The sequence below is a fragment of the Molossus molossus genome, unplaced genomic scaffold (genome assembly GCF_014108415.1).
Source record: "Molossus molossus isolate mMolMol1 unplaced genomic scaffold, mMolMol1.p scaffold_m16_p_1, whole genome shotgun sequence".
Taxonomy (NCBI): domain Eukaryota; kingdom Metazoa; phylum Chordata; class Mammalia; order Chiroptera; family Molossidae; genus Molossus; species Molossus molossus.
Genome location: NW_023425344.1, coordinates 117,389,671 through 117,413,771, shown reverse-complemented (window position 1 = coordinate 117,413,771; position 24,101 = coordinate 117,389,671). Strand labels below are relative to the sequence as shown.

At 38.5% G+C, this 24,101-nt stretch overlaps 1 protein-coding gene across 15 annotated transcripts in view; it reads left to right on the top strand.

Moving 5' to 3' along the window:
• The window catches only part of MYO9A (myosin IXA), a 341,194-nt gene that overhangs the window by 221,787 nt on the left and 95,306 nt on the right, over nucleotides 1-24,101 (top strand). For all 15 annotated transcript variants that reach the window (XM_036243152.1, XM_036243160.1, XM_036243103.1 and 12 more), the window contains 5 exons: nucleotides 853-975; nucleotides 3,037-3,186; nucleotides 3,990-4,303; nucleotides 4,904-6,496; nucleotides 23,625-23,724. In XM_036243152.1, the coding sequence (XP_036099045.1) occupies nucleotides 853-975; nucleotides 3,037-3,186; nucleotides 3,990-4,303; nucleotides 4,904-6,496; nucleotides 23,625-23,724 (2,280 nt within the window). The remainder of the gene's footprint in view (nucleotides 1-852; nucleotides 976-3,036; nucleotides 3,187-3,989; nucleotides 4,304-4,903; nucleotides 6,497-23,624; nucleotides 23,725-24,101) is intronic.

Sequence of the window (24,101 nt, the reverse complement as noted above, 5' to 3'; positions counted from 1 at the left end):
CTTCACTCTGATTACAATTCTTCACAATGAAATAGTTCAATCAGAACTGTCTAGTTCAAAAGAAAATATTCCGTTTGGTTTTTGCTAAAGTTTTATCAGCAGGATTTTCTTTTATAAGAAGCTGCCAACAAGATTCAAAGTTATTTTCATCAGCTACTGCTATGGGTATAGAAATTATATTGAAGCTTTTCAGCACCTGAGCAAGTCTTTGCTGTTACTTGGAGGGAAAGCTTCATTCTCAATTATATCTTGTAATAACTGCCACATTTGCTTATTTTCCTGCTAAAAATTTCTTCTTATTATTAAATAACCTTTTTCTGGTTTTTTTTTTTTTTTTTTTTTTTTTATCCTCATCCGAGGACATTTTTCCATTTTCTGTACAGACGGAGGGAGAGGAAGAGAGAGAGAGAGAGAGAGGGAAACATCGATGTGAAAGGGACACATCGAGTGGCTGCCACCCACACGACCAACCAGGGCCAGGGACAAACTGCAACCAAGGTACGTGCCCTTAGCGGGAACCGAACCCGGGTCTCTCGGGACCGCAGGTGGACGCTCTAACCGCTGAGCCAAACCGGCCAGGGCGTTTTTCTGGTTTTTAATATAGCTTTCTCAAAAGGGATGATTAGTTTCTGCCCTTCTTTTATTCCCCTTTGATAACAAAATATTATGTAGAATTCACTACACCTTTCCTCATTTTATAAATTATCCTTTTGTAATATTTTAAGTTAGCAAATACTTCCTTGGTTTCTCTCTATTTAAAAGAATGAGAAAGGGATCAATAAAAGGATAAAATTTGGGATCTTGTTTACATATCATTCTTTTGTGACTTTATAACATTTCTTCATTTTTCAGGATTTTGCGAGCCACTTCCATGTACTTCTTCCTCGAAATATCATTCCATCCAAATTTAACATCCAGGATTTCTTCAGGAAAATAAATATTAATCCAAATAATTATCAAGTTGGAAAATCCATGGTAAATATATATAGCCCTTCTGAAAATTAAGTGTATTTTTGTGTTTTAGTAATAATGATAATTATTGACTATGATAATGTTTTATAAAAAACATAGTTTATCAGATGTCATAAGGAAATTTATTAGGCCAATATTTTTTTTTTACTTAATAATATAGTCCGTATTAAAGGGCTTAGGGCCAATTGTTTACTTCTACCTATAATTTTAACCGCCTAAAAGTCATCTCTCCCTTATACTCTACTGAAATCTTTAATCCTACTTGCCCAAAGTCACCTTATCCTGATTTTCCTACTATCCTTAATTTGTCAACTACTCTTTCTGTCACCCTTCTACTTTCTTATGCTAGAAACTATAATGATATTTGGCCTACCCTTCACTTTAATCCTTTTACAAAGTTCTGTTTCTTTTTTTCCTTACAAATCACTCTCATACCTCTCCCTTTTTCTTCAGTGCTACTGCTTTAATATTAGTTCTATATCTTTACCTTTCATTTACATTTTTCTTACAGTAAACAGACCCCTCATCTAGTTCCAGACTATTTGTTATTCTATTTAACTCACTCTTTCTGTGGTATCGAAATTATCATCTTAATATCTAATATCAGTGTGCTCTTTTTAAAGGCACATTTATAAATTTTTGTATTCTTTTTAATCCTCACCCGAGGATGTATTTTTATTGACTTTAGAGAGATTGGAAGGGAGAGAGAAAGATCTGTGTGAGAGAGAAACATTAATCGGTTGCCTCCTGGACGCACCTTGACCAGGGATTGAATCTTCAACGTAGGTATGTGCCTTGACTGGGAATTGAACTCACAACCTTTTGGTATATGGAGCGATGCTCCAACTGACTGAGCCACCCAACCAGGGCTGTGTGCTCTTTTTAAAAATATTTTTTGACAAAAATGGAAGATGCTGGATTTGTAAATGAGTTTTATTGTGGTAATCATTTCACAATGTATACATACATCAAAACATCATATTCTATACCTTAAATATATACAATTTTTAATATCTACCTGTTCTTTAAGGTGAGTGCAAATCCTATTTCCTTAGGGACCATGTCTAAGTCATCTTTGCATCCCCCTAAATTCCTACCGAATTTATAATGGAATAAAGGAATACATAAATAAACTGATTATAGCTTTGGGCAGCAAGAAGCCTTTGATGCATACTGACTGGGTTTCTGAAAGACTTACTGGTTTATTCATTTTATGGTCAAACTTGAAGATTTGTGGTTCTCAACATTTTTCCCCCTACTTTAACATCTTTGAAAAATATTACACCCTGGCCTGTGTGGTTCAGTTGGTTGGAGCATTGTCCTGTAATCCAAACAGTGGGGGGTTTGATTCCCAATCAGGGCATATACCTAGATTGTGGTTTCCATTCCCAGTCAGGGCATGTGCGGGAGGCAACTGATCAATGTTTCTCTCTCACATCGATTTTTCTCTCCCATGCTCTTTTTCCTTTCCTCTTTTAAAAAATATTGATAAAAATATGACATATTACCAGCAGTACATTGACTCATGATGGTAGTGAATTTCTCAAGGGAAAAGTGTGTCATAATACCTGGCACTGGGATTTTTGTATACATGTGCACCTCCCTATTTCCCCTTCTGTATTCTAATGTCTTCTTTCCGTTTTGAGAAGGACCACTTTGGATAAAATAGTAGAAATATTTATTAGTACTGTTTTTACACATCTGCCACTGTATTTGTTCTATAAAAATGCTTATCATAGGCCCTGGCCAGTTTGGCTCAGCGGTTAGAGTGTCGGCCCGTGGTCCAGAGAGACCCGGGTTCAGTTCCCGCTAAGGGCACGTACCTCAGTTGCAGTTTGTCCCCGGCCCTGGTTGGTCGTGCAGGTGGCAGCCACTCGATGTGTCCCTTTCACATTGGTGTTTCTCTTTCTTTCTCTCTTCCTCTCTCTCCCTCCCACTCTAACTGAACAAAAAATGTCCTCGGGTGAGGATAAAAAAAAAAAAATGCTTATCATAGAAGAGGTGATTCATGAAATTTTTCATTTCTTCTTAAACTATATTTTTCATCTTTGTGTTTTCTCGTAGGTGTTCCTAAAGGAACAGGAACGACAGCACCTACAAGATCTGCTTCACCAAGAGGTGCTCCGCAGAATCATATTGTTGCAGCAGTGGTTTAGGGTCTTGCTGTGCAGGCAGCATTTTCTCCATCTGAGACAGGCATCAATTATCATTCAGGTGGGAGGCAAAGGATTCCTTGCATGAGATTGGCTAGTTTATTTGGCTTTTGTTTTAAACCACTATTTTACTGTAAAATGTATAAATAATAATGTAAACTTTTTCAGAGATGAGAATGTTTCCTAGTCATTTTTGAAATGTTGATAGTACCAAAAAGATTACTTCACATATAATAATAGGGTATTAATAAATATTGATGAAGCTGAATTTAAATTGAATTTATAGTTATAATAGCTTATGGGGTATGGTTAGGAGCAAAGGAGTTATGTGCCTTAATTTTTGTTGACACAGTTATATTTAATAGTTTTCTGAGTGATATTTGAGAGTTATAAATACATTGTTGTTAGATACTCATCTTGGTTTATAGGTACCTTATTTCGCATTTCCCTATTTTATTTTCTTTCTTAACGATTTATATGATAGTTGTTTCACAGGACCTTTTCTGTTGGTACAAGAACATCTTTAATATCTTAATTTTTGAAATGTGTGCTTGTTGACCTTAAACCCAATTAATATTGGCAAATTGTAGTATGAGAATAATTTATAATTTGTTAAAATTAATTTGTAGGGCATGAAAGCATCAAAAAATGTATTGTCTTATAATTAATTTTGTCAAGGTTATGTTATCTAAAACAGTTGTTTTAACCAAGCATATCTACAAAAGAAAACTTTAAAAATCATTCACAGTTTAGCTATTTAGCTACTTACCCTCTAATTATGACATAAGAAATTTATTGTTTTTTCTTTTTTCTGTGAAAATGTTGTATATGACAGTAGTTTATATTATTTTGTCTTCCCCACAGCGATTCTGGAGGAATTACCTAAATCAAGTCAGAGATGCAGCTGTGGAAAAGGATGCTTTAGTTATGACTAGTGCAGCTACTCTTCTCCAAGCTTCTTGGCGTGCTCACTTAGAGAGGCAGCGGTATTTGGAGCTTCGGACTGCAACCATCATCATCCAGCAGAGATGGAGAAAGCACTATAGGCAGAGACACATGGCTGCTATTTGCATACAGGCAAGATGGAAAGGCTACAGGGAAAGGAAGAGGTATCAAGAACAAAGGAACAAAATTATCCTTTTGCAATCAATATGTAGAGGATTCAGATCAAGACAAAGGTAATCTTTGTTGTTATAATTCTCTCTGCTCAAGTACATTGTTTATACCTCTGCTTTAACAGTTTCCTAACTTGTATTAGAATTGATTATGTGCAATATGTCTTCTCCACTAAACTGTGATACTCCTAGCAATTTTAACCTACACTGTGTGGTCTATAATAGAAGATACATTATTGAATTAAATTGCATTGAAAACCTACATGGTCTGTGGTTTTAATTGCTAAGAGTTAACTTTTACATTAGGTTGAATCTTTAAAAATTGGCAATAGTCAACTGTTTTTACCTTTAGAAACTTTAATTTTATTTTTACGGTTTATGTTAGAATAAGGATATTGTGAAATGAGAGCTTTATTTCTGATTTTATTTTATCTTTTAGTAGAATGCCTAGTTAAGAATAATGTACTTAATGAAATATCTCACTCATGGAAATAGAATTATGAAATGTGCATCCAAGTTAGTTTGAGAAATACTTAGGTATAATAAAAAGATTTTTGGGACTTTCCATTTTTTATCTTAAATTCTCAGTAAATGTATTCTCTCCAATGGTAACCAAGAGATACCTCTCACCTACTTTTTAAAAAATTTTTTATTTTAATACAGATTTAAAGCTTTCAAAGAAAAAAGACTAAAAGAAACAAGACTAGAACTTGGATTGACGAATATTGAGCCATATGGAATTCTGAAAATTCAGGGTTCAGACCCTTCAGAATGGGAGGATTGTTCCTTTGACAACAGAGTAAAAGCCATAGAGAAATGTAAATCTGTAATAGAGAGTAATCAAATTAGTTCAGTGGACTGCTTGATGGAGTCCCCAAACAAGCAACAGGAGAGAGCCAGAAGCCAGAGTGGTGTGGACTTGCAGGAAGATGTGATTGTAAGAGAGAGACCCAAGTCCTTGGAGGATCTCCACCAGAAAAAAGTAGGTCGAGCCAAAAGAGAAAGTCGGAGAATGAGAGAACTAGAACAAGCTATATTTAGCTTAGAATTGCTGAAAGTTCGTTCTCTTGGTGGTGTGTCTCCTTCAGAAGAACGCAGATGGTCTACAGAACTGATGCCTGAGGGCCTTCAGTCCCTACAGGGTACACCTGATAGTGAAAGCTCTCAAGGAAGCTTGGAACTTCTGAGCTGTGAGGAAAGTCACAAGAGCAAGCTAGAGTCTATAATTTTAGATGAAGGAGACTTGCAGTTTCTATCACCTAAGATATCTAGCACTCAAAAATTTGATTCACAGGACAATGCCCTCAGTGCCTCAAGTGAGACTAATTATACAGTGATTCAAAAGGGAACGTCTTCTGACTCAGTGCATTTGAAGAATGGGACTATGAAGGAAAAACTGGTTTGTAGTTCTGAATCTATTACCTGTAAGCCACAGCTGAGAGACTCCTTTATTTCTAGTAGTCTACCTACATTTTTTTATATTCCTCAACAAGACCCTCTGAAAACAAGTTCCCAACTAGACACAAGTATCCAGAGAAACAAACTAGTGGAAAGTGAAGAAACAATTCCAGCTCTTACTTTGGATATCAACAGGGAAGCTAGAAAGTATCACTTCTCAGAAGAAAATAAAGTTGTTGCTTTGAATACAGATTCTTCTAATACTGTGCTTAAGAAGTTGGAAAAGCTGAACACTGAGAAGGAAGAAAGGCAGAAACAGTTGCAGCAGCAGAATGAAAAAGAGATGATGGAACAGATTCGCCAGCAAACAGATATTTTGGAGAGGGATCGTAAAGCCTTCAAGACAACTGAAAAGCAAAGAATTGGGGAATCTTTTCCAGTATCATCTTTCCATCAGTCAAATCAAAGAGTGCAGAGGCCAACCTCTCTCCTCATTCTAAATACTCCAAATAAGGAAGAATCTGATGTAGCAGGGCCTCCATTAGTAACTGTAAAAGATCCAGCTCTTGCCCCCAAAGACAGGCCATTTGTTCACTTACCTCGGAAGGATCAACCTGTTACCCTGTTCTTTGAAAGAAAAGGAGGCCCTTGCCAATCTAGTACTGTCAATGAATTATCTAAGACAGACAGAACGTGCACCCAACTGAATGTAGGCTGTAAACTCTCTAATAATCGCATTTCAAAAAGAGAACAGTTTAGGCCGACTCAGTCTTATAGCCACAAATCTAATGACCCTCCCAGAGATGGAACTACTAGGTCTATTTTCTTCACGCCAAAGGAAAATATGAGTATTTCCCTGTAAGTGAAATGTGTATTTATTTTTATGTGTAAGTGGGAAATTTTTTGGAGAATTTTAAAGGCATACCTCAGAAATATTGAGGGTTCAGTTCCAGACCACTGCAGAAAAGTGAGTATCACAGTAAAGCGAATCATAATCTTTTTGCTCATGAAGGGTCTTGCCTTTGATTTTTAAAAATCACAACATTTGTGAAGTGCAGTAAAACCAGGTATGTCTGTATTAAGGTGTCTTGATCTGCCTCAACTATTTGTATGGATGTTACTCAAATTAGCTATTTTTTCTGTGTTAAGAAAGTTTCCTAATTATTGACCACCACCTACTTGAAATTGGATATAATTATACCCCAAGAAGTTTTGACCAAGCACAGAAAGCAATTTCGAATTCCTTCCTATTAAGTGAGAAAGCATTTATAAAGGGCAAAACAGTGCCAGTAAACATAGTAGGCATTCAGCAAATGCTTGTTGCCCTAGAGCTGTTAGATATAGCCGTCCAAGCTTGGTGTTAGACTTTAAAGTTAATGTGCTTTGTCACAGTTGTTGGCCTATTTTTGTTCTTCATTAATTTATACTTTTTGTGGTATAAAAGCACAAAATTTACCATCTCAATTCTTTTTAAGTGTAATGTTAACTATATGCATAGTGTTGTGCAACAGATCTCTAGAACATTTTCATCTTGCACAAATTGTTACCCATTGTACAACTACCTCTTTTCCCTTACCCCAGGCCCTTGATGACCACCATTCTCTTTTCTGTTTCTAAGACTTTGACTATATTAGATACCTCATAAAAGTAGAAGATTTTTATACTTTTCAGTTTTCTTAACTAGTGCTAGCAGCAAGAAAAGCATTTTTAAGTGGTGCATAAAACAAATTTGATAAAATTTAAGATACTTGTATTAAGTCTTTGTATATAGCGGATTCTTTTTTTGTTAATCCTCACCTGAGAATATTTTTGTGTTTTTTTGTTTGTTTGTTTGTTTTTTATCCTCACCCGAGGACATTTTTCCATTTTTTGTTCAGGTAGAGTGGGAGGGAGAGAGGAACAGAGAGAGAGAGAGAAACATCGACGTGAAAGGGACACATCGAGTGGCTGCTACCCGCACAACCGACCAGGGCCGGGGACAAACTGCAACCGAGGTACATGCCCTTAGCGGGAACCGAACCCGGGTCTCTCAGGACCGCAGGCCGACACTCTAACCGCTGAGCCAAACCGGCCAGGGCTTTTTTTTTTTTTTTTAGAGAGAGTGGAAGGGAGTGGGGAGAGACAGAAAGAGAAAGAAACATCGATGTGGGACACATTGATTGGTTGCCTCCCACACATGCCCAAACCGGGGCTGGGGCTCAAACCTGCAACCCAGGTGTGTGCCCTTGACCAAGAATTGAACCTGCGACCCTTTGGTACGCAGCCAACACTCTAAACACTGAGCCACACCCACCAGGTGACAGTGGATTCTTTCAGTTCTTATGGGAGAATATCACTGTTTAAGTAAAGGGAGGGCTGCTATATTTTAAGGCTAAAAATTAAATTTCATATTAACTATGAAATTACTTTTTTCTCTCTTTTTTCCTGGGGGAGAGGGAGATTTTTATGAGTTTATTTGAGACAAACTGGAGACATGCTGGGAAGCAAGATCTCGAATGCTTTGAACTTTTTTTCTTATAGCCTGAGCTTTTAATCTTTCAGTCTTTAAAATTGCATACAGATGTTATAGAAACCCTTTGTAAATGTGGGTGAAGGATCATTCATATTTTATTTTTCCACTAAGGATTTTTATGCAGTATTATGACATATAGTTGGACTAAATGACAGATTGAGGTTCTATTCCTTCCCATTAGCCTAGAGAGTGCCCAGAGGTTTAAAGACTGTGGAGCATATAAGCCTATCAGAGTGTTTAAAATATATCATTTCCTGTCATTCTGATTATGTTTAGTGATGTGAGGGGTGTGTGTGTGTGTGTGTGTGTGTGTGTGTGTTTTGTTGGATCCAAGAATCTGCTTTGTAGATGGCTTACTTGTAGATTAAAAAAAACAACAGCAGCAGCCCTGGCCAGTTTGGCTCAGCGGTTAGAGCATCGGCCTGTGGTCCAGAGAGACCCGGGTTCGGTTTCCGCTAAGGGCGCATACCTCGGTTGCAGTTTGTCCCCGGCCCTGGTTGGGTTGTGTGGGTGGTAGCCACACGATGTGTCCTTTTCACGTCGATGTCTCTCTCTCTCTCTCTCTCTCTCCCTCTCCCTCTGTCTGAACAAAGGATGGAGAAATGCCCTCGGGTGAGGTTAAAAAAAAAAAATAGCCGGGACTGGAATCTGAATTTCATGATTAGGAATCACTGTTGGATTTCATAATGCTGATGAGTGTAGAGTGGTGTTCATCTGATTTATGAGAAAGAACAAAAAGAAGTAGAGAATTCTAAAGAAAATGCCATGAGTTTAAAAGTTGGGGTGTTCAGGTGCTATCTAAGGTCCTATTAATTGTTTCTTCCTTTGAAGAACAAATCAAAGACCAGTAGGCTCAACTGTGGCAGGAGAAATTGTAATGGCCCCTTCTAAGTCTAATTCTAAAGATTTGGGGATTTGGTATTTTCCCTTTCTCATCTTTAAATTCATTTCATTTTATGAACTAATAATGCTGCTACTATTCTTAAACACACATCATTATAATAGAATATGCCCAGTGGTTACCAGGGCAGGGCCTCTAGTAATTCATTCATATATGTAAATTCTTTTTTTTTTAATTTAGATTGTTTTGTGTGCAATTTTTATTAACTTATTTTTGTTATAGATGTTTCTCCTTTTCCCCTCTAGATGATCCTGACCCCCACCCCCAGCATTGTTGGCCTATGTCTATAGGTTACTCATACATGCATATAAGTTCTTTGATTTATCTCATCCTCCCCACCCATACCCCCCTCCTCTGAGGTTTGTCTGTCTGAATCATACTCCTTTCTATGTTTCTGAGTCCATATTGTTCATCAGCTTATTTTTTATTTATTGGTTTTTAGTGAGAGAGAAACGGAGAGGAAGAGAGATAGAAACACTGATAAGAGAGAACATCGATTGGCTGCCTCCTGCATGCCCCACCCTCAACTGGGAATTGGGCCTACAACCTGGGCATGTGCCCCAACTGGGAATCGAATCGGCGACCTCCTGGTGCGTGGGATGATGCTCAACCACTGAGCCACACCAGCTGGGCTGGTTTTATATAAACTTCTGAATTATTTGTTCTAGTTCTGTGAAATATGTTAGTATTTTAATGAGGATTGCATGGAATCTATAGATTGCTTTGGGTACTATGGACATTTTAATGATGTTAATTCTTCCAATCCATGAACATGGTATAGGCTTCCACTTATTTGTATCTTCCTCTATTTCTTTCTTCAGTAACCTACAGTTTTCTGAGTACAGGTCTTTTACCTTCTTAGTTAATTCCTAGGTACCTTATTTACTAATTTTTAAAAATTCTCACCTGAGGATATTTTTTCATTGATGTTTCAAATAGAATGGGAAGAAGGTAGGGAGAGAGAGAAACATCAATGTTAGAGAGACACATTGATTGGTTGCCTCCTGCACAACCCCAATTAGGGCTGGGGACTGAACCACAACTGAGCTATGCACCCTTTACCAGAATTGAACCCGCAACTCTTTGATCCATGGGCCAACATTTTAACCTCTCACCCAAACCAGCCAGGGTGGTACTTTTTTGTTGTTGTTTTTGCAATAGTAAATGGGGTTGTTTTCTTTGTTTCTGTTTCTGACTGTTTGTTATTGGTGTATAAAAATGCCACTGATTTCTGGATAATAATTTTGTATCCTGCTATTTTTTAGAATTCATTTATTAGATCTAGTGGTTTTTTGGTGATTATTGATAGGGTTTTCTATGTATAATAATGTCATCTGAATAATGACAGTTTTACTTCCTTCTTTACAATTTAGATGCCTTTTATTTCTTCTTCTTGTCTGATTGCTGTGGCTAGGACTGCCAGCACTTTGTTGAATAAAAGTGGTAAAAGTGGATATCCCTGTCTTGTTCCTAGTTGTGAGGGAAATGCAGTTACTTTTTGCCCATTGACTGTAGGCTTTTCACATACGGCCTTTGTTGTGTTGAGGTTGATCCCTCTGTTCCCACATTGCTGAGAGTTTTTATCAGAAATGGGTGCTGGATTTTTTTTTTAATGCTTTTTCTGAATCTACTGATATGATCATGAGATACTTATCTTTCATTTTGTTTATTCCAGAATAAATTCCACTTGGTCTTGGTGTATGATCTTTTTAATGTATTGCTAGATTTGGTTTGTTAACATTTTGCTGAGAATTTTAGCATCTATGTTCGTGAGGGATAGTGGACTGTAATTTTCTTTCTTTGGAGTGTCCTAATCTGGTTTTGGAATTAGGATAATGCTGGCCTCATAAAGAGAACTTGGACGTCTTTCCTCTTGAATTTTTTGGAATAGTTTCAGAAAGATAAGTGTTAAGTCTTCTTTGAATGTTTGGAAAAATGTACCTATGGAGCCATTCGGTCCAGGAATTTTGTTTGCTGGGAACTTTTTGATTACTACTTCAACTTCATTAGTTGTTAGTGGTTTATTCAGATTTCTTATTCTTCTTGATTTTTATTTATTTATTTTTTATTTTTGGGAGGGAGAGAGAGGAACAGAGAGAGAGAGAGAAACATCGATGTGAAAGGAACACATCGAGGGGCTGCCACCCGCACGACCGACCAGGGCCGGGGACAAACTGCAACTGAGGTACGCGCCCTTAGCGGGAACCGAACCCGGGTCTCTCAGGACCGCAGGCCAACTCTCTAACTGCTGAGCCAAACTGGCCAGGGCTCTTCTTGATTTTTAGAAGATTGTATGTTTTTAGGAATTTGTCTTCGCCCAGGTTGTTCACTTTGTTGGCCCCTAAGTTCATACTGTTTTCTTACAATCCTTTGTATTTCTGTGATGTCAGTTGTTACATTGCCTCTTTCATTTCTGATTTTATTTATAGGTGTCTTTCTTTTGTTTCCTGGTGAGCCTGGCTAAAGTTTCATCAGTCTTGTTTATGTTTTCAAAGAAGCAGCTCTTGGTTTCATGTATCTTTTTTATTGTTTTTTAAGGCTCTTTGTCATTCTTTTCCTCTCTGATCTTGATTATTTCCTCCCTTCTGCTTTCTCTGGGCTTTACTTGTAGTTCTCTTCATGGTTCTTTTAAGTATACAGTTAGATTTTTTATTTGAGATCTTCCTTCCTTTTTGAGGTAGGCCGGTAATGTTGTGAACTTCCCTCTCAGGATTGCTTTCACTGTGTTTCATAGGTTTTGGATTTTTACGTGTTCATTTTCATTTATTTCCAAGTAATTCTTGATTTCTTCCTTGATCTGCTTCATAACTGCTTCACTGTTTAATTATATGCTATTTAGCCTCCATGTGTTTGAGTGTTTTTGATGTTTTTATTGTGGTTAATTTCTGATTTCATGCCATTGTAATCTGAGACAAAACTTGGTGTGATTTCAGTCTTCTTCAATTTTGTAAGACTTATTTTGTGTCCTAAAATGTGGTCTGTTTTTGAGAATATACCATGTGCACTTGGGAAGAATGTATATTCTTCTTCTGTGGGATGAAATGTTTGGTAAATAATTAATTAAATCCATCTGATCCAGTGTGTTGTTTAAGGTCACTGTTTCCTTATTGATTTTTTTTTTTTGGTCTGGAAGATCTCGCCAGTGATGATGGAGTGTTAAAGTCCCTTACTATGATGGTTGCTGCTGATCTCTCCCTTAAAGTCCACTGAAAGTTTTAAAATATATATATTTAGGTGCTCTTAGATTGGGTGCATATATGCTTACGTGGGTTATGTCCTCTTGTTGGATCAATCTCTTTTGTATGATGTACTGGGCTTCTTTGTTCTTGGTATGGCCTTTGTTTTGAAGTCCATTTTGTTAGATATGAGTATTGCTACCCCTGATTGTTTTTTGTTTCCACTTGCATGGAATATTTTTTCCATTCCTTCATTTTCTATGTCTGCATCTTTTGTTCTGAGGTAGGTCTCTTATACACAGCATATATATGGGCCATGTTTTGTTTTTTAAATTTATATTGTTGAAAGTATTACAGATGTCCTTCCTTTCTTTCCCCCATTGACACCCTCTTTTCCAATCCTGCCCCCGCCCCTCCTGCCTTCACTGCATTGTTGTCTGTGTTCATTGGTTATGCATATATGCACATAAGTTCTTTGGTTTATCTCTTCCTGATTCCTACCCCCTTCCGTCTAAGGGTTCTCAGTCTTTTCCCTACTTCCATGTCTCTGGATTTATTTTGTTCATCAGTTTAATTTGTTCATTAGATTCCAGATATAAGTGAGATCATGTGGTACTTGTCTTTCTCTGACTGGCTTATTTTGCTTAGCATCATACTCTTCAGGTCCTCCCATGTCATCTCAAAGGGTAAGAACTCTTTCTTTCTTACAGCTGCATAGTATTCCATCATGTAAATGTACCACAGCTTTTTTATCTACTTATCTACTGATAGACACTTGGGCTGCTTCCAGATCCTAGTTACTATAAATAGTGCTGCTATGAACATATGGGTGCATATATTCTTTCTAATTGGTGTTTCAGGTTTCTTAGGGTGTATTCCTAGAACTGGTTTAGAAAGGCTTCAATTTTTAATTGTTTGAAGAAAACACCATATTATTTTCCCTAATGGCAGCACCAGTCTGCATTCCCACCAGCAGTGTACTAGAGTCCCTTTTTCTGCACATCCTTACCAGCACTTGTTTAATGAACTGTTGATGGCGGCCATTCTGGCGGGTGTGAGGTGATACCTCACAGTCATTTTAATTTGCATCTCTCTTATGATTAGTGCTGTTGAGCATTTTTTCTTATGTCTCTTGGCCATTTGTATGTCCTGTTTGGAGAACTGCCTATTCAGGTCCTCTGCTCATTTTGTAATTGGATTTTTTGTCTTCCTTTTGCTGAGTTGTATGGGTACTTTATATATTTTGGAAATTAACCCCTTATCTGATGTGACATTGGCAAATATGTTTTCCCATACAGTGGGATCGCTTTTCATTTTGATGCTGGTCTCTTTGGTGTGCAGAACTTTTGTAGTTTGATATAGTCCCATGTATTAATTTTTTCTTTTGTTTCTCTTGCCCTTGGCGATGTACTGGTGAAAATTCTGCTATGTGTGATGTCTGAGATTTTGCAACCTACATTTTCTTCTAGGATTTTTATGGTTTCACAACCATTTAGTGTTTTATCCATTTTGAGTTTCTTATGTGTATGGTATAAGTTGCATGTACCTGGCAAATTTTCCCAGCACCATTTATTGAAGAGACTGTCTCTGCTCTATTGTATTCTCTTGCCTCTTTTGTCAAATATTAATTGAGTATAATATCTTGGGATGATTTCTGGGTTCTCTGTTCCATTGATCTATATGCCTGTTCCTGTGCCAGTACCAGTCTGTTTTGATTATTGTAGCTTTGTTGTATAAACTGATACCCAATATTGTGATCCCTTCATCTTTGTTCTTAATTTTCCAGATTGCTGTGGCTATTCTGGGTCTTTTTAGATTTCATATAAACTTTTGAAGTATTTATTCTGGATCTGTGAAATATGCCATTGATATTTTATTAATTTTTTTTTCTCAACCAAGGACATTTTTGCATTTATCTTCAGATAGAATGGGAGGGAAAAAGGGAGGAAGAGAGAAACATTGATGTGAGAGAGACACGTTGACTGGTTTCCACCCACACAACCCCAACTAGGGCCAGGGACAAACTGCAACCAATGTATGTGCCCTTAGTGGGAACCGAATCAGGGTCTCTCTGGTCTGCAGGCCAGCACTCTAACCACTGAGCAAACCAGCTAGGGCGCCATTGGTATTTTAATAGAGATTGCATTGAATCTATAGATTGCTTTGGGTAGTATGGACATTTAAGTTATGTTGATCTTTTCAATCCATGAACATGGTATATGCTTCCACTTTTTTATCATTCTCTATTTCACTTTCCCATGTCCAGTAGTTTCTGAGAATAGGTCTTTTACCTCCTTGGTTAAGTTTATTTCTAGGTATCTTAATTTTTTTTTGTTTTAGTGGTAAATGAGATTTTTTTTTAGTTTTTCTGTGTGATCATCATTGCTGTATAAAAATGCCATCGGTTTCTAGATGTTAATTTTGTATCCTGCTACTACTCTGCTGAATTTATTTATTAAATCAAGCTACTTTTTGATGGAGTCTTTAGAGGTTTCTGTGTACAATATCATGCATGGCATCTGCAGATAATGACATTTTTACTGCCTCCTTTCCAGTTTGGATGCCTTTTATTTTACTTCTTGGCTGACCACTGTGGCTGATACTCAACAGTACTATGTTGAATAAGAGTGGCAAAAGTACATATCCCTATTTTGTTTTTAAAGGAAATGCATTTAGTTTTTTCCCACTGTGTATGATGTTGGCCGTAGGTTTGTCATATATGGCCTTAATTATGTTGAGGTGTGGTCCCTCTATTCCCACTTTGCTGAGAGTTTTATCAAGAATTGGTGCTGGCCCTGGCTGGTTTGGCTCAGCGGTTAGAGCGTCGGCCTGCGGTCCGGAGAGACCCGGATTCGGTTCCCGCTAAGGGCGCGTAACTCGGTTGCAGTTTGTCCCCGGCCCTGGTTGGTTGTGCGGGTGGCAGCCACTCGATGTGTCCCTTCACGTCGATGTTTCTCACTCTCTCTCCCTTCCTCTCTCTCCCTCCCACTCTATCTGTACAAAAAATGGAAAAATATCCTCGGGTGAGGATAAAAAAAAAAAAAAAAAAAAGAATTGGTGCTGGATTTTGTAAAATGCTTTTTCATCATCTACTGACATGATCATATGATTTTTATCTTTCCTTTTGTTTATGTGGTGTATCACATTTATTGATTTGTGAATGTTGTACCAGCCTTGCATCCCTGGGATGAATACCACTTGGTTATAGTGAATAATTTTTTTGATATATTGCTTGATCCAATTTGCTAATAGTTTTTTGAGGATTTTGGCATCTATGTTCTTCAGGGATATTGAGCTGTAGTTTTCTTTCTGTTTAGTATCTGTATCTGGGTTTGGGATTAGGATTATGTTAGCCTCATAAAAAGAACTAGGAAGTCTTTCTTTCTCTTGAATTTATTTGGGATAGTTTGAGGAGAATAGGTATTAGTTCTTCTTTGAATGTTTGTAAAATTTCTCTATTAAGCCCTCCAGACCAACACTTTTGTTTACTGGGAGTTTTTTGATTACTGTTTCAATTTTTTTTTTATCCTCACCTAAGGACATTTTTTGATATTTTGTTCAGATAGAGTGGGAAGGGGAGAGAGAGAGAGAGAGAGAAACATTGACTGAAAGGGACACATCGAGTGGTTGCCACCCACACGGCCCTGGGGACAAACTGCAACCGACGCATTTGCCCTTAGTGGGAACTGAACCTGGGTCTCTCCAGACCACAGGCCAAAGCTCTAACTGCTGAGTCAAACCAGCCAAGGCTGTTTCAATTTTTTTAGTTGTTATTGGTCTGTTCAGGTTTTCTGATTCTTCCTGGCTGAGTTTTGGAAAATTTTATAATTCTAAGAATTTGTTCGTTTTCCCTAGATTGTCCAATTTGTTTGCATATAATTGTTCATACTATATTCTTAAAATCCTTTGTATTTCTGTGGTGTCTGTTGTTACTTCACCTCTTCCATTTCTGATTTTATTAATTTGAGTCCTCTCTGTTTCTTCTTGAGTCTGGCTAAAGGTTGTTCAATCTTTTTTATCTTCAAAGAATCAGCTCTTGGTTTCATCTATCTTTTGCAGTATTCTTTTATTCTCTATGTCATTTATTTCTGCTGTGATTATTATTATTTTCTTCCTTCTACTTACTCTGAGTTTTTATTCTTGTTCTCCTTCTGATTCTTCAAGTTTTAGGGTTAGATAGTTTATTTGAAGTTTTTCTTGTTTCTTAAGATACGACTGTAATGCTATTAACTTCCCTCTCAGTACTATTATCACTGTGTCCCATAGAATCTATGTTGTGTATTCATTTTTATTAATTTCTTGGAAAGTTTTGATTTCTTCCTTGATCTCTTTGGTAACCTGTTCATTGTTTAATAACATGCTATTCAGCCTCCATGTATTTGAGTGTTTTTGAATGTTTTTATTGTAATTGATTTCTAGCTTCGTAGCATTGTGATCTCAGAAGATGTTTGGTATGATTTCAGTCTTCTTGAACTTGTAGAGACCTAGTTTGTGTCCTAACATGTGCTCTGTCTTTGAAAATGTCCCTTGTGCACTTCAGAAGAATGCATATTCTGCAGCTTTGGGGTTATATGTTCTGTAAATATCAATTTAATCCTTTGAATCTAGGGTGTTTAGAGTTTCTGTTTCTGTTTTTGTCTAGGAGATATATCCAGTGATTTCAATCGGGTGTTAACATCTTGTACTATGATTGTATTGCTGTCGATCTCTCCTTTAAAGTCCTCCAGTTTTTTAATGTATTTTGGTGCTCCTATATTGGGTTCATATATGTTTACCAGGGTTGTATCCACTTGTTGGATTGATCTATTAATATTATGTATTAATGTTCTTTGTCTGTTGTTATGGCCTTCATTTTGAAGTCTGTTTTATCAGATGAGTATTGTTACTTCTGCTTTTTCTGTTTGTTTCCTGTTGCATGAAATATTTTTTTTTCCATCCCTTCACTTTCAGCCTGTGTGAATCTTTTGTTCTGAAGTGGGTCTTGTAGAAAGCATATAAATGGATCATGTTTTCTTGTCCAATCAGCTACCCTGTGTCTTTTAGAGCATTTACTCCTTACATCTAAGGTTATTATTGACATGTACTTATTTAATGCCATTTTTTTTCTTTGTGTCTTTGTTTCTTTTTCATTCTATTTTTTCTTCTTCTGAAAACAGCCCCTTTAGCATTTCTCGTAATTCTGGTTTGGTGTTACTGAACTACTTTAGCCTTCTTTTTTGTTGTTGTTGAGAAGCTCTTTATTTTGCCTTCCATTTTAAATGATGGCCTTGCTGAATAGAGCAGTCTTGGTTGCAGGTTGTTGCTTTTCATACTTTGAATACTTCTTGCCAATCCCTTCTAGCCTGTGGTGTTTCTATGAGTAATCCACTGACAGCCTCATTGGGACTCCCTTGTGGGTAACTCTCTTGCTGCTTTTTTCAATTTTCTCTTTGTCTTTAGCCTTGGCCATGTTGTTATATTTTTTAATCCTCACCTGAGGATATTTTTTCATTTATCTTCAGATAGAGTGGGAGGGGGAGAGAGGGAGGGAGGGAGAGAGAGAACGAGAGAGAAACATTGATGTGAGAGACCCATCGACTGGTTGCCTCCCATGTGACCCCAACCAGGGCCAGGGACCAAACTGCAACTGAGGTATGTGCCCATGACCAGAATTAAACCTGTGACTCTGGTCCACAGGCCAATGCTCTAACCGCTGAATCAAACCGGCTAGGGCTAGCCTTGGCCATTTTAATTGGTTCATCTTGAGTGGGACTTTCTTTGCTTCCTGAAGTGGTGTAACTTTTTTTTCACCAGGTTAAGGGAAGTTTTCTGTGATTATTTCTTGAAACAGGTTCTCTATCCCTTGTTTGCTTTCTTCTTCTTCTGGTACCCTGGTGATGTGTAAATATTTTTACCTTTAATGTTGTTCCAGAGTTTCCTTAAACTATCCTTAGTCTTTTAAATTATTTTTTCTTTTTGTTGCTCTGTTCGGATGCCTTTTTTGATCTTGTCTTCCACACTGCTGATTTTATTCTTTAATTTTTTTAGCCTACTTTTTATTTCTTCCAATGTGTTCTTGATGTCAGATATGCTAGTGTTCATTTCTGACTGGCTTTTGTTCAGTGTCTATTGCTTTTGACATGTTGATGTAGTTTTCATTAAGTGCCTTGTAATTCTCACTAAGTTGGTTGAGTATCTCTCTAACCATTATTTTGAACTCTGTGTCTGATAAATTGCTTGCTTCCATTTAATTTATTTTTTTCTGAAAATTTTTTCTTTTCTTTCATTTGGGGGTGGTTTCTTTGTTGCCCCACTTTAGTTGTCTTTTTGTGTTTGTTTCTGTGTGTTAGGTAAAAAGTACTATGACTCCCAGTCTTTTTGGGAGTGGCCTTATGTACTAAGCGTCCTGTGGAATACAGTGGTGAAGTTTCCTTGATCCTGAGCTCTGAGTGCTCTAGGAGTGTCCCTTGTGTGCATTCTGTGGACCCTCCTGTTGTAATTGGGAGCTGATTGTTGTTGGTCCACTCGTGGGAGGCATCTACTTTCACTCCTTGGAAATGAGCTTAGCAGGATGGGGCAGCAAGATTTGGGAATGCAAATTCAATTGGCACTTTGATTGGGGTGACAGGGGCCCTGTTTTCCTTCTAGCTCAGTGGTGCCCTACCAGAGACCCTGAGGAGAGGCTCCGAGGGGTTCGTACCAGATATCCCAGTTCTGAGTTGTGTCCCCTTTCCCCTGTGAGTCTGCATCTGCCTAATGGTATAGGTGGAACTTGGAGAAATAGATGAAGGCTGCTCCCCTCTGCTTGGTGTGTCACCAGCTCTTGGGAAGTGTGAGAGTTTTTCGCTCCCTTCTTTTTTTTGTTTGTTCTCACCCTAAGATATTTTACCCTAAGATATTTTACCATTGATTTTTTTTTTTTAAAGAGTGGAAGGGAGAGGGGGGGGGAAGAGAGAGAGAGAGAAACATCAATGTGAGAGAGACACATTGATTGGTTCCCTCTTGCACGGCCCCTGACTGGGGCTAGGGACTGAACCTGTAACCAAGTATCTGCCCTTGACCAGGAATCGAGCCTGAGACCCTTTAGTCCGCGGGCCAGTGGTCTATCTGCTGAGCCACATCAGCCAGGGATATCACCCCCTTCTGTCTCTGCAGCTCAGTTATAGAGGCCCTAATGGAGGCTTCTGAAAGGGTTGCTCCAAATATTCTGGTTCTGGTTTACACTTCCTTCCCGTTGCAGGACTGTGCTTGGCAGGCAGTGTCTGCTGATTTGGGGTATGCTAATCCAGGCAGCCCTTTGAAGGCCCTGGGCCTTCAGAAAGGGAGCTATGTGCTTGCCTTCTAGCTCAGAGGTGCCCCACCAGAGCTCATGAAGGGCAGCTCCAAGGGGGACATGCCAGATTTCACAGTTCTGAGTTGTGTACCTTTACCCTGCGAGGCTGCACCTGCCGGGCAGTGCTGGTGGGGTTTGGAGAAATAGATCAAGGCTGCTCCCTCCATTTGGGCTAGTGCCATCTCTTGGGAGGGAAGAGAGCTTGCCACATACTTCTATCGCTGCAACTCACTTCCAGAGGCCCTTGTGGAGGCCTCCAAGGCGGGTGGCTCCAAATGTCTCTGTTCTGAATTGCACTTATTTTCCTCTGTGGATCTGCGCTTTGAAGTTGGTGTAGCAGTTTTGGGGAATACAAATCCAGGCAGCCTTTAGTTGTGGTGGCATGGGTCCGCAGCTGGGTAGTTAGTTAGCTGCTTGCTTCTAGTTCAGGGTGGTGTCCCTCCAGGGATCCTGAAGGGAGGCTTGCAAGTGCTCAACTCCCTCAGCTCTTCTTATGGCCTCAGTATGCCCTGACTCTCCTTCCCTCTACCAGAGCCCTGGGTGAGTGCCGGAGAGCGAATTCCTGTGCATTAAGTCTTTAAGGGTATTGGCTGGGATTTAAGCAGACTCCCTTCTCTTCTTGGTGGACAAAGTCTCTGCTCATTTTTGTTGCCAGTTCTTATGCAGGCTTTTCTTCCAGGCCCTGGTGTTCTGAGTTGGAGTCCTCGAATTGGATTGAGACCTCATTTTCCTCCTTGTGAGGGGGGTGCTTTTGCAGCCAGCTTCACGGCTGCTGCCCCTTTGTTCCGTGACCAGTCCTTTCCATGTCTCTACCCTTCTTACCAGTCTCTGTAGCTTCTTCATTTTTATTCCTTGGATATAATACTCCAGTTCAGGTGACCTTCTGTTGTTAATTCAGGTTAATTGTTCTAAATTTTAGCTGTACCTCCAGTTCATTGCCACAAGGTATGTTTGGTTTTCAGGTATTCCACCACCATTTTTTTCCCCCTTTGGGTTGTTTTATTATCCATTCAGCTACCCTGTGTTTTTTTATTGGAGCATTTAATTCATTTATAGTTAAGGTTATTATTGATAGTTACTCATTTATTGCCATTTACCTGTGTTCATCTTTCTATTCTTAAGTCAGTTCCTTTAACCTTTCTTGCAATGCTGGTTTGGTGGTAATGAACTTGAGCCTTTTTTTTTGGCCTTCAATTTCAAACGATAAGGTTGCTCAGTAGAGTGGTCTTGGTTTCTATGCCTTTCATTACATTGACTACTTCATGCTAATCCCTTTAGTCTGAAGTGTTTGTGTTGAAAAATCAGTGGTTGGCCTTACGGGAACTCCCTTGTAGGTAACTGTTTTTCTCTTGCTACCTTTAAGATTCTCTCTTTGTCTTTGATGTTTACCATTTTAATCATGATGTGTCTTTGCATGGGTTTCTTTTGTTCATATTGATTGGAACTTCCTGTGCTTCATGAATATGTGTGACTTTTTCCTTTACCTGATTTGAGAAGTTTTCTGTTATAATTTCTTCAAATAGGTTTTCTATTCCTTGTTCACTTTCTTCTCCTTCTGGTACTTCTATGATGTTGTTACGTGTCATGTTGTCTCAAATTTCCCAAAACTATCCTCATTTATTTTAAATTCTTTTTTGTTGTTGTTGCTCTGCTTGGGTGTTTTTTCCTGACATATCTTTCAAATTGCTGATTCAGTCCTCAGCTTCATCCAGCCTACTTTTAATTCCTTTCCATTCTTGATGTCATATATGGTATTCTTTATTATTTTTTATTTTATTTATTTTGTTACAGATGTTTTTCCTTTAAAAAAATTTTTTTCTTTATTGATTTTAGAGAGAGAGGAAGGGAGAGGGAGAGAGAGATAGAAACATCAGTGAGCGAGCACATCGATTAGTTGCCTCCTGCATGCCCCCCACTGGGGATTGGCCCACAACCGGGGCATGTGCCCTCACTGGGAATCAAACCATGACGTCTTGGTGCAAGGGTTGATGCTCAACCACTGAGCCACACCTGCCGGGCCAGATGTTTCTCCTTTTTCCCCCATTGACACCCTCCTCCTGATCTTGCCCCACCCCCAGCATTGTTGTCTATATCCATTGGTTATGCATATATGCTTATAAGTTCTTTGGTTTATCTCTTCCCTCCTTCTTGCCCCCCTCCTCTGAGGTTTGTCAGTCTGAACCCTACTTCTGTGTCTCTGGGTTTATTTTGTTCATTATGTTCCACAAATAAGTGAGGTCATGTGATATTTGTCTTTCTTTGATTGGCTTATTTAATTTAGCATAATACTCCCCAGGTCCCTCTATGTCATCTCAAGGGATAAGAGATCTTTCTTTTTTATAGCTGCATAGTATTCCATTTATATGTACCACAGCTTTTTTAATCCACTCATCTATTGATGGTCACTTGGGCTGTTTCCAGATCTTAGCAATTATAAATAGTACTGCTGTGAACACCGGAGTACATAAATTCTTTCTGGTTGATGTTTCAGGCTTCTTAGGATATGTTCCTAGAAGTGGCATCACTGAGTCAAATAGCCATTGAATTTTTAATTTTTTGAGGAAACACCATATTGTTTTCCATAGTGGCTGCACCAGTCGGATTCCCACCAGCAGTGTACTAGAGTTTCTTTTTCTTCACACTCACCAGCACTTATTTGATGATTTGTTGTTGGCAACTATTCTGGTAGGTGTGAGGCGATAATATGCTATTTTTTATTTTCATCTGGTTCTTATTCAGGATTTCTGTGCCCTTTTAAATACTGATGTAGTTTCCATGAAGTTCCTTGTAGTTCCTATTAAGTTCCTTGTAGTTCTCACTGAGTTCCTTGAGCATCCATTACACTGAACTCTACATCTGATAAATTGCTTGTCTCCATTTCATTTTGCTCTTTTTCTGGAGATTCCTTCTTTCCTTTGGGAGTTGTTTCTTTGTCTACCTTTTTTAGCTGTTTCTTTGTGTTTGTTTCTATGTATTAGTCAGAACTTCAATGACTCCCAGGTGGACTTATGTAGTAAGTGTTCTGTGGGATCCAATGATGTAATCTCTTGTGTATCCTTAGCTGGATTGCTCTAGGAATGTCCCTTTTTGTAGGTTATTTGGGCTCTGCTGTTATAATTGGGTTTTGATTGTTTTTGTCACCTTTGTGGGTGGGATCTCCCCTAGGCTGACTGTGAGGCTCAGCCCTGACCACATCATGTCAGCTATTGTATAGGTGCAGTCTTTTTTAAAAAAATTTTTTTCTAGCCCTGGCCGGTTTGGCTCAGCGGTTAGAGCGTCAACCTGTGGTCCTGAGAGACCCGGGTTCGGTTCCCGCTAAGGGCGCGTACCTCGGTTGCAGTTTGTCCCCGGCCCTGGTCGGTCGTGCAGGTGGCAGCCACTCGATGTGTTCCTTTCACATTGATGTTTCTCTCTGTCTCTCTGTTTCTCTCTCTCCCTCCCACTCTACCTGAACAAAAAAAATGGGAAAATGTCCTCGGGTGAGGATTAAAAAAAAAAAAAATTATTTTTTCTTTATTGATGTTAGAGAGAGAGGGAGGATGAGGGAGAGAGAGAGAGGAACATCGATTGGCCGCCTCTTGCGTGCCCCCCACTGGGGATCAGGCCCACAACCTGGGCATATGCCCTGACCAGGAATCAAACTGGTGATCTCTTGGTGCATGGGTTGATGCTCAACCACTGAGCCATACCAGCTGGTTATAGGTGCATTCTTGAGGTGTTTTTTGCCCTTCCTTGTTTTAAAGTCTCCACTTCAGCTAGTCTTCAGTTGACTAATTCAGGGTTATTGTTTTCCAATGTAGTTTTATTTCCCATTTGGTTCTGGTAAGAGGTTCAAAAAATATCCACCTACTTTGCTGCCATCTTGAAAAAACTATATGCTCTTGATAAAAGTATCAGTTAGGTTAGATAATCAGAAAAGGTTTGATACATTCTTTTTGGAATTGAATAAGTTCTGGAAAAATATATGGAATTTGCTTTGAATTCTTTGACCTGGCTGTCATACTATATTGCATGCTATACTTTAAGACTGCTGCCACGCGATATCTGCTAGGAATTGAAATGTAATCCTGATTTTTTATCCTAAGTGTCAACAAGGAATCCTCAAACAGTGGAAATCCTAAACTCCATAAACAAGATGTACCAACTTGGAAACCTATGATTTTAACTGGGCCGGGCCAAGGAGAAGTAAGTATGGAATTTTGTTTATCTTTATTCTATGCGAAATTTTGGAAATTATTATCCTTGTAGATATAGCATCTCATCTACCCATTTACTCCAAAGAGTTTATAGAGAAAGAAGCTATGAGTTATACTTAGGGAGGTATACATCAGGCAGGTAATGGTGCTTACAAACCCATATTACAGTTACAAAAAAGAAGTTGCTAAGAAAAAGCAGGCAATTTATGCAGTGATATTTGTGACTTATTATGGCAGTGAAAGATGATTTTTTTTGGCTGTGGAGAACAATGTAGGTTTAGCTTTCATTCTCATCCTTTGTCCAGAGTAATGTATGTGGATTGCTTTTGGTTATCTCTGTCACTTCTAGTAGAAAGTGCATGGTGG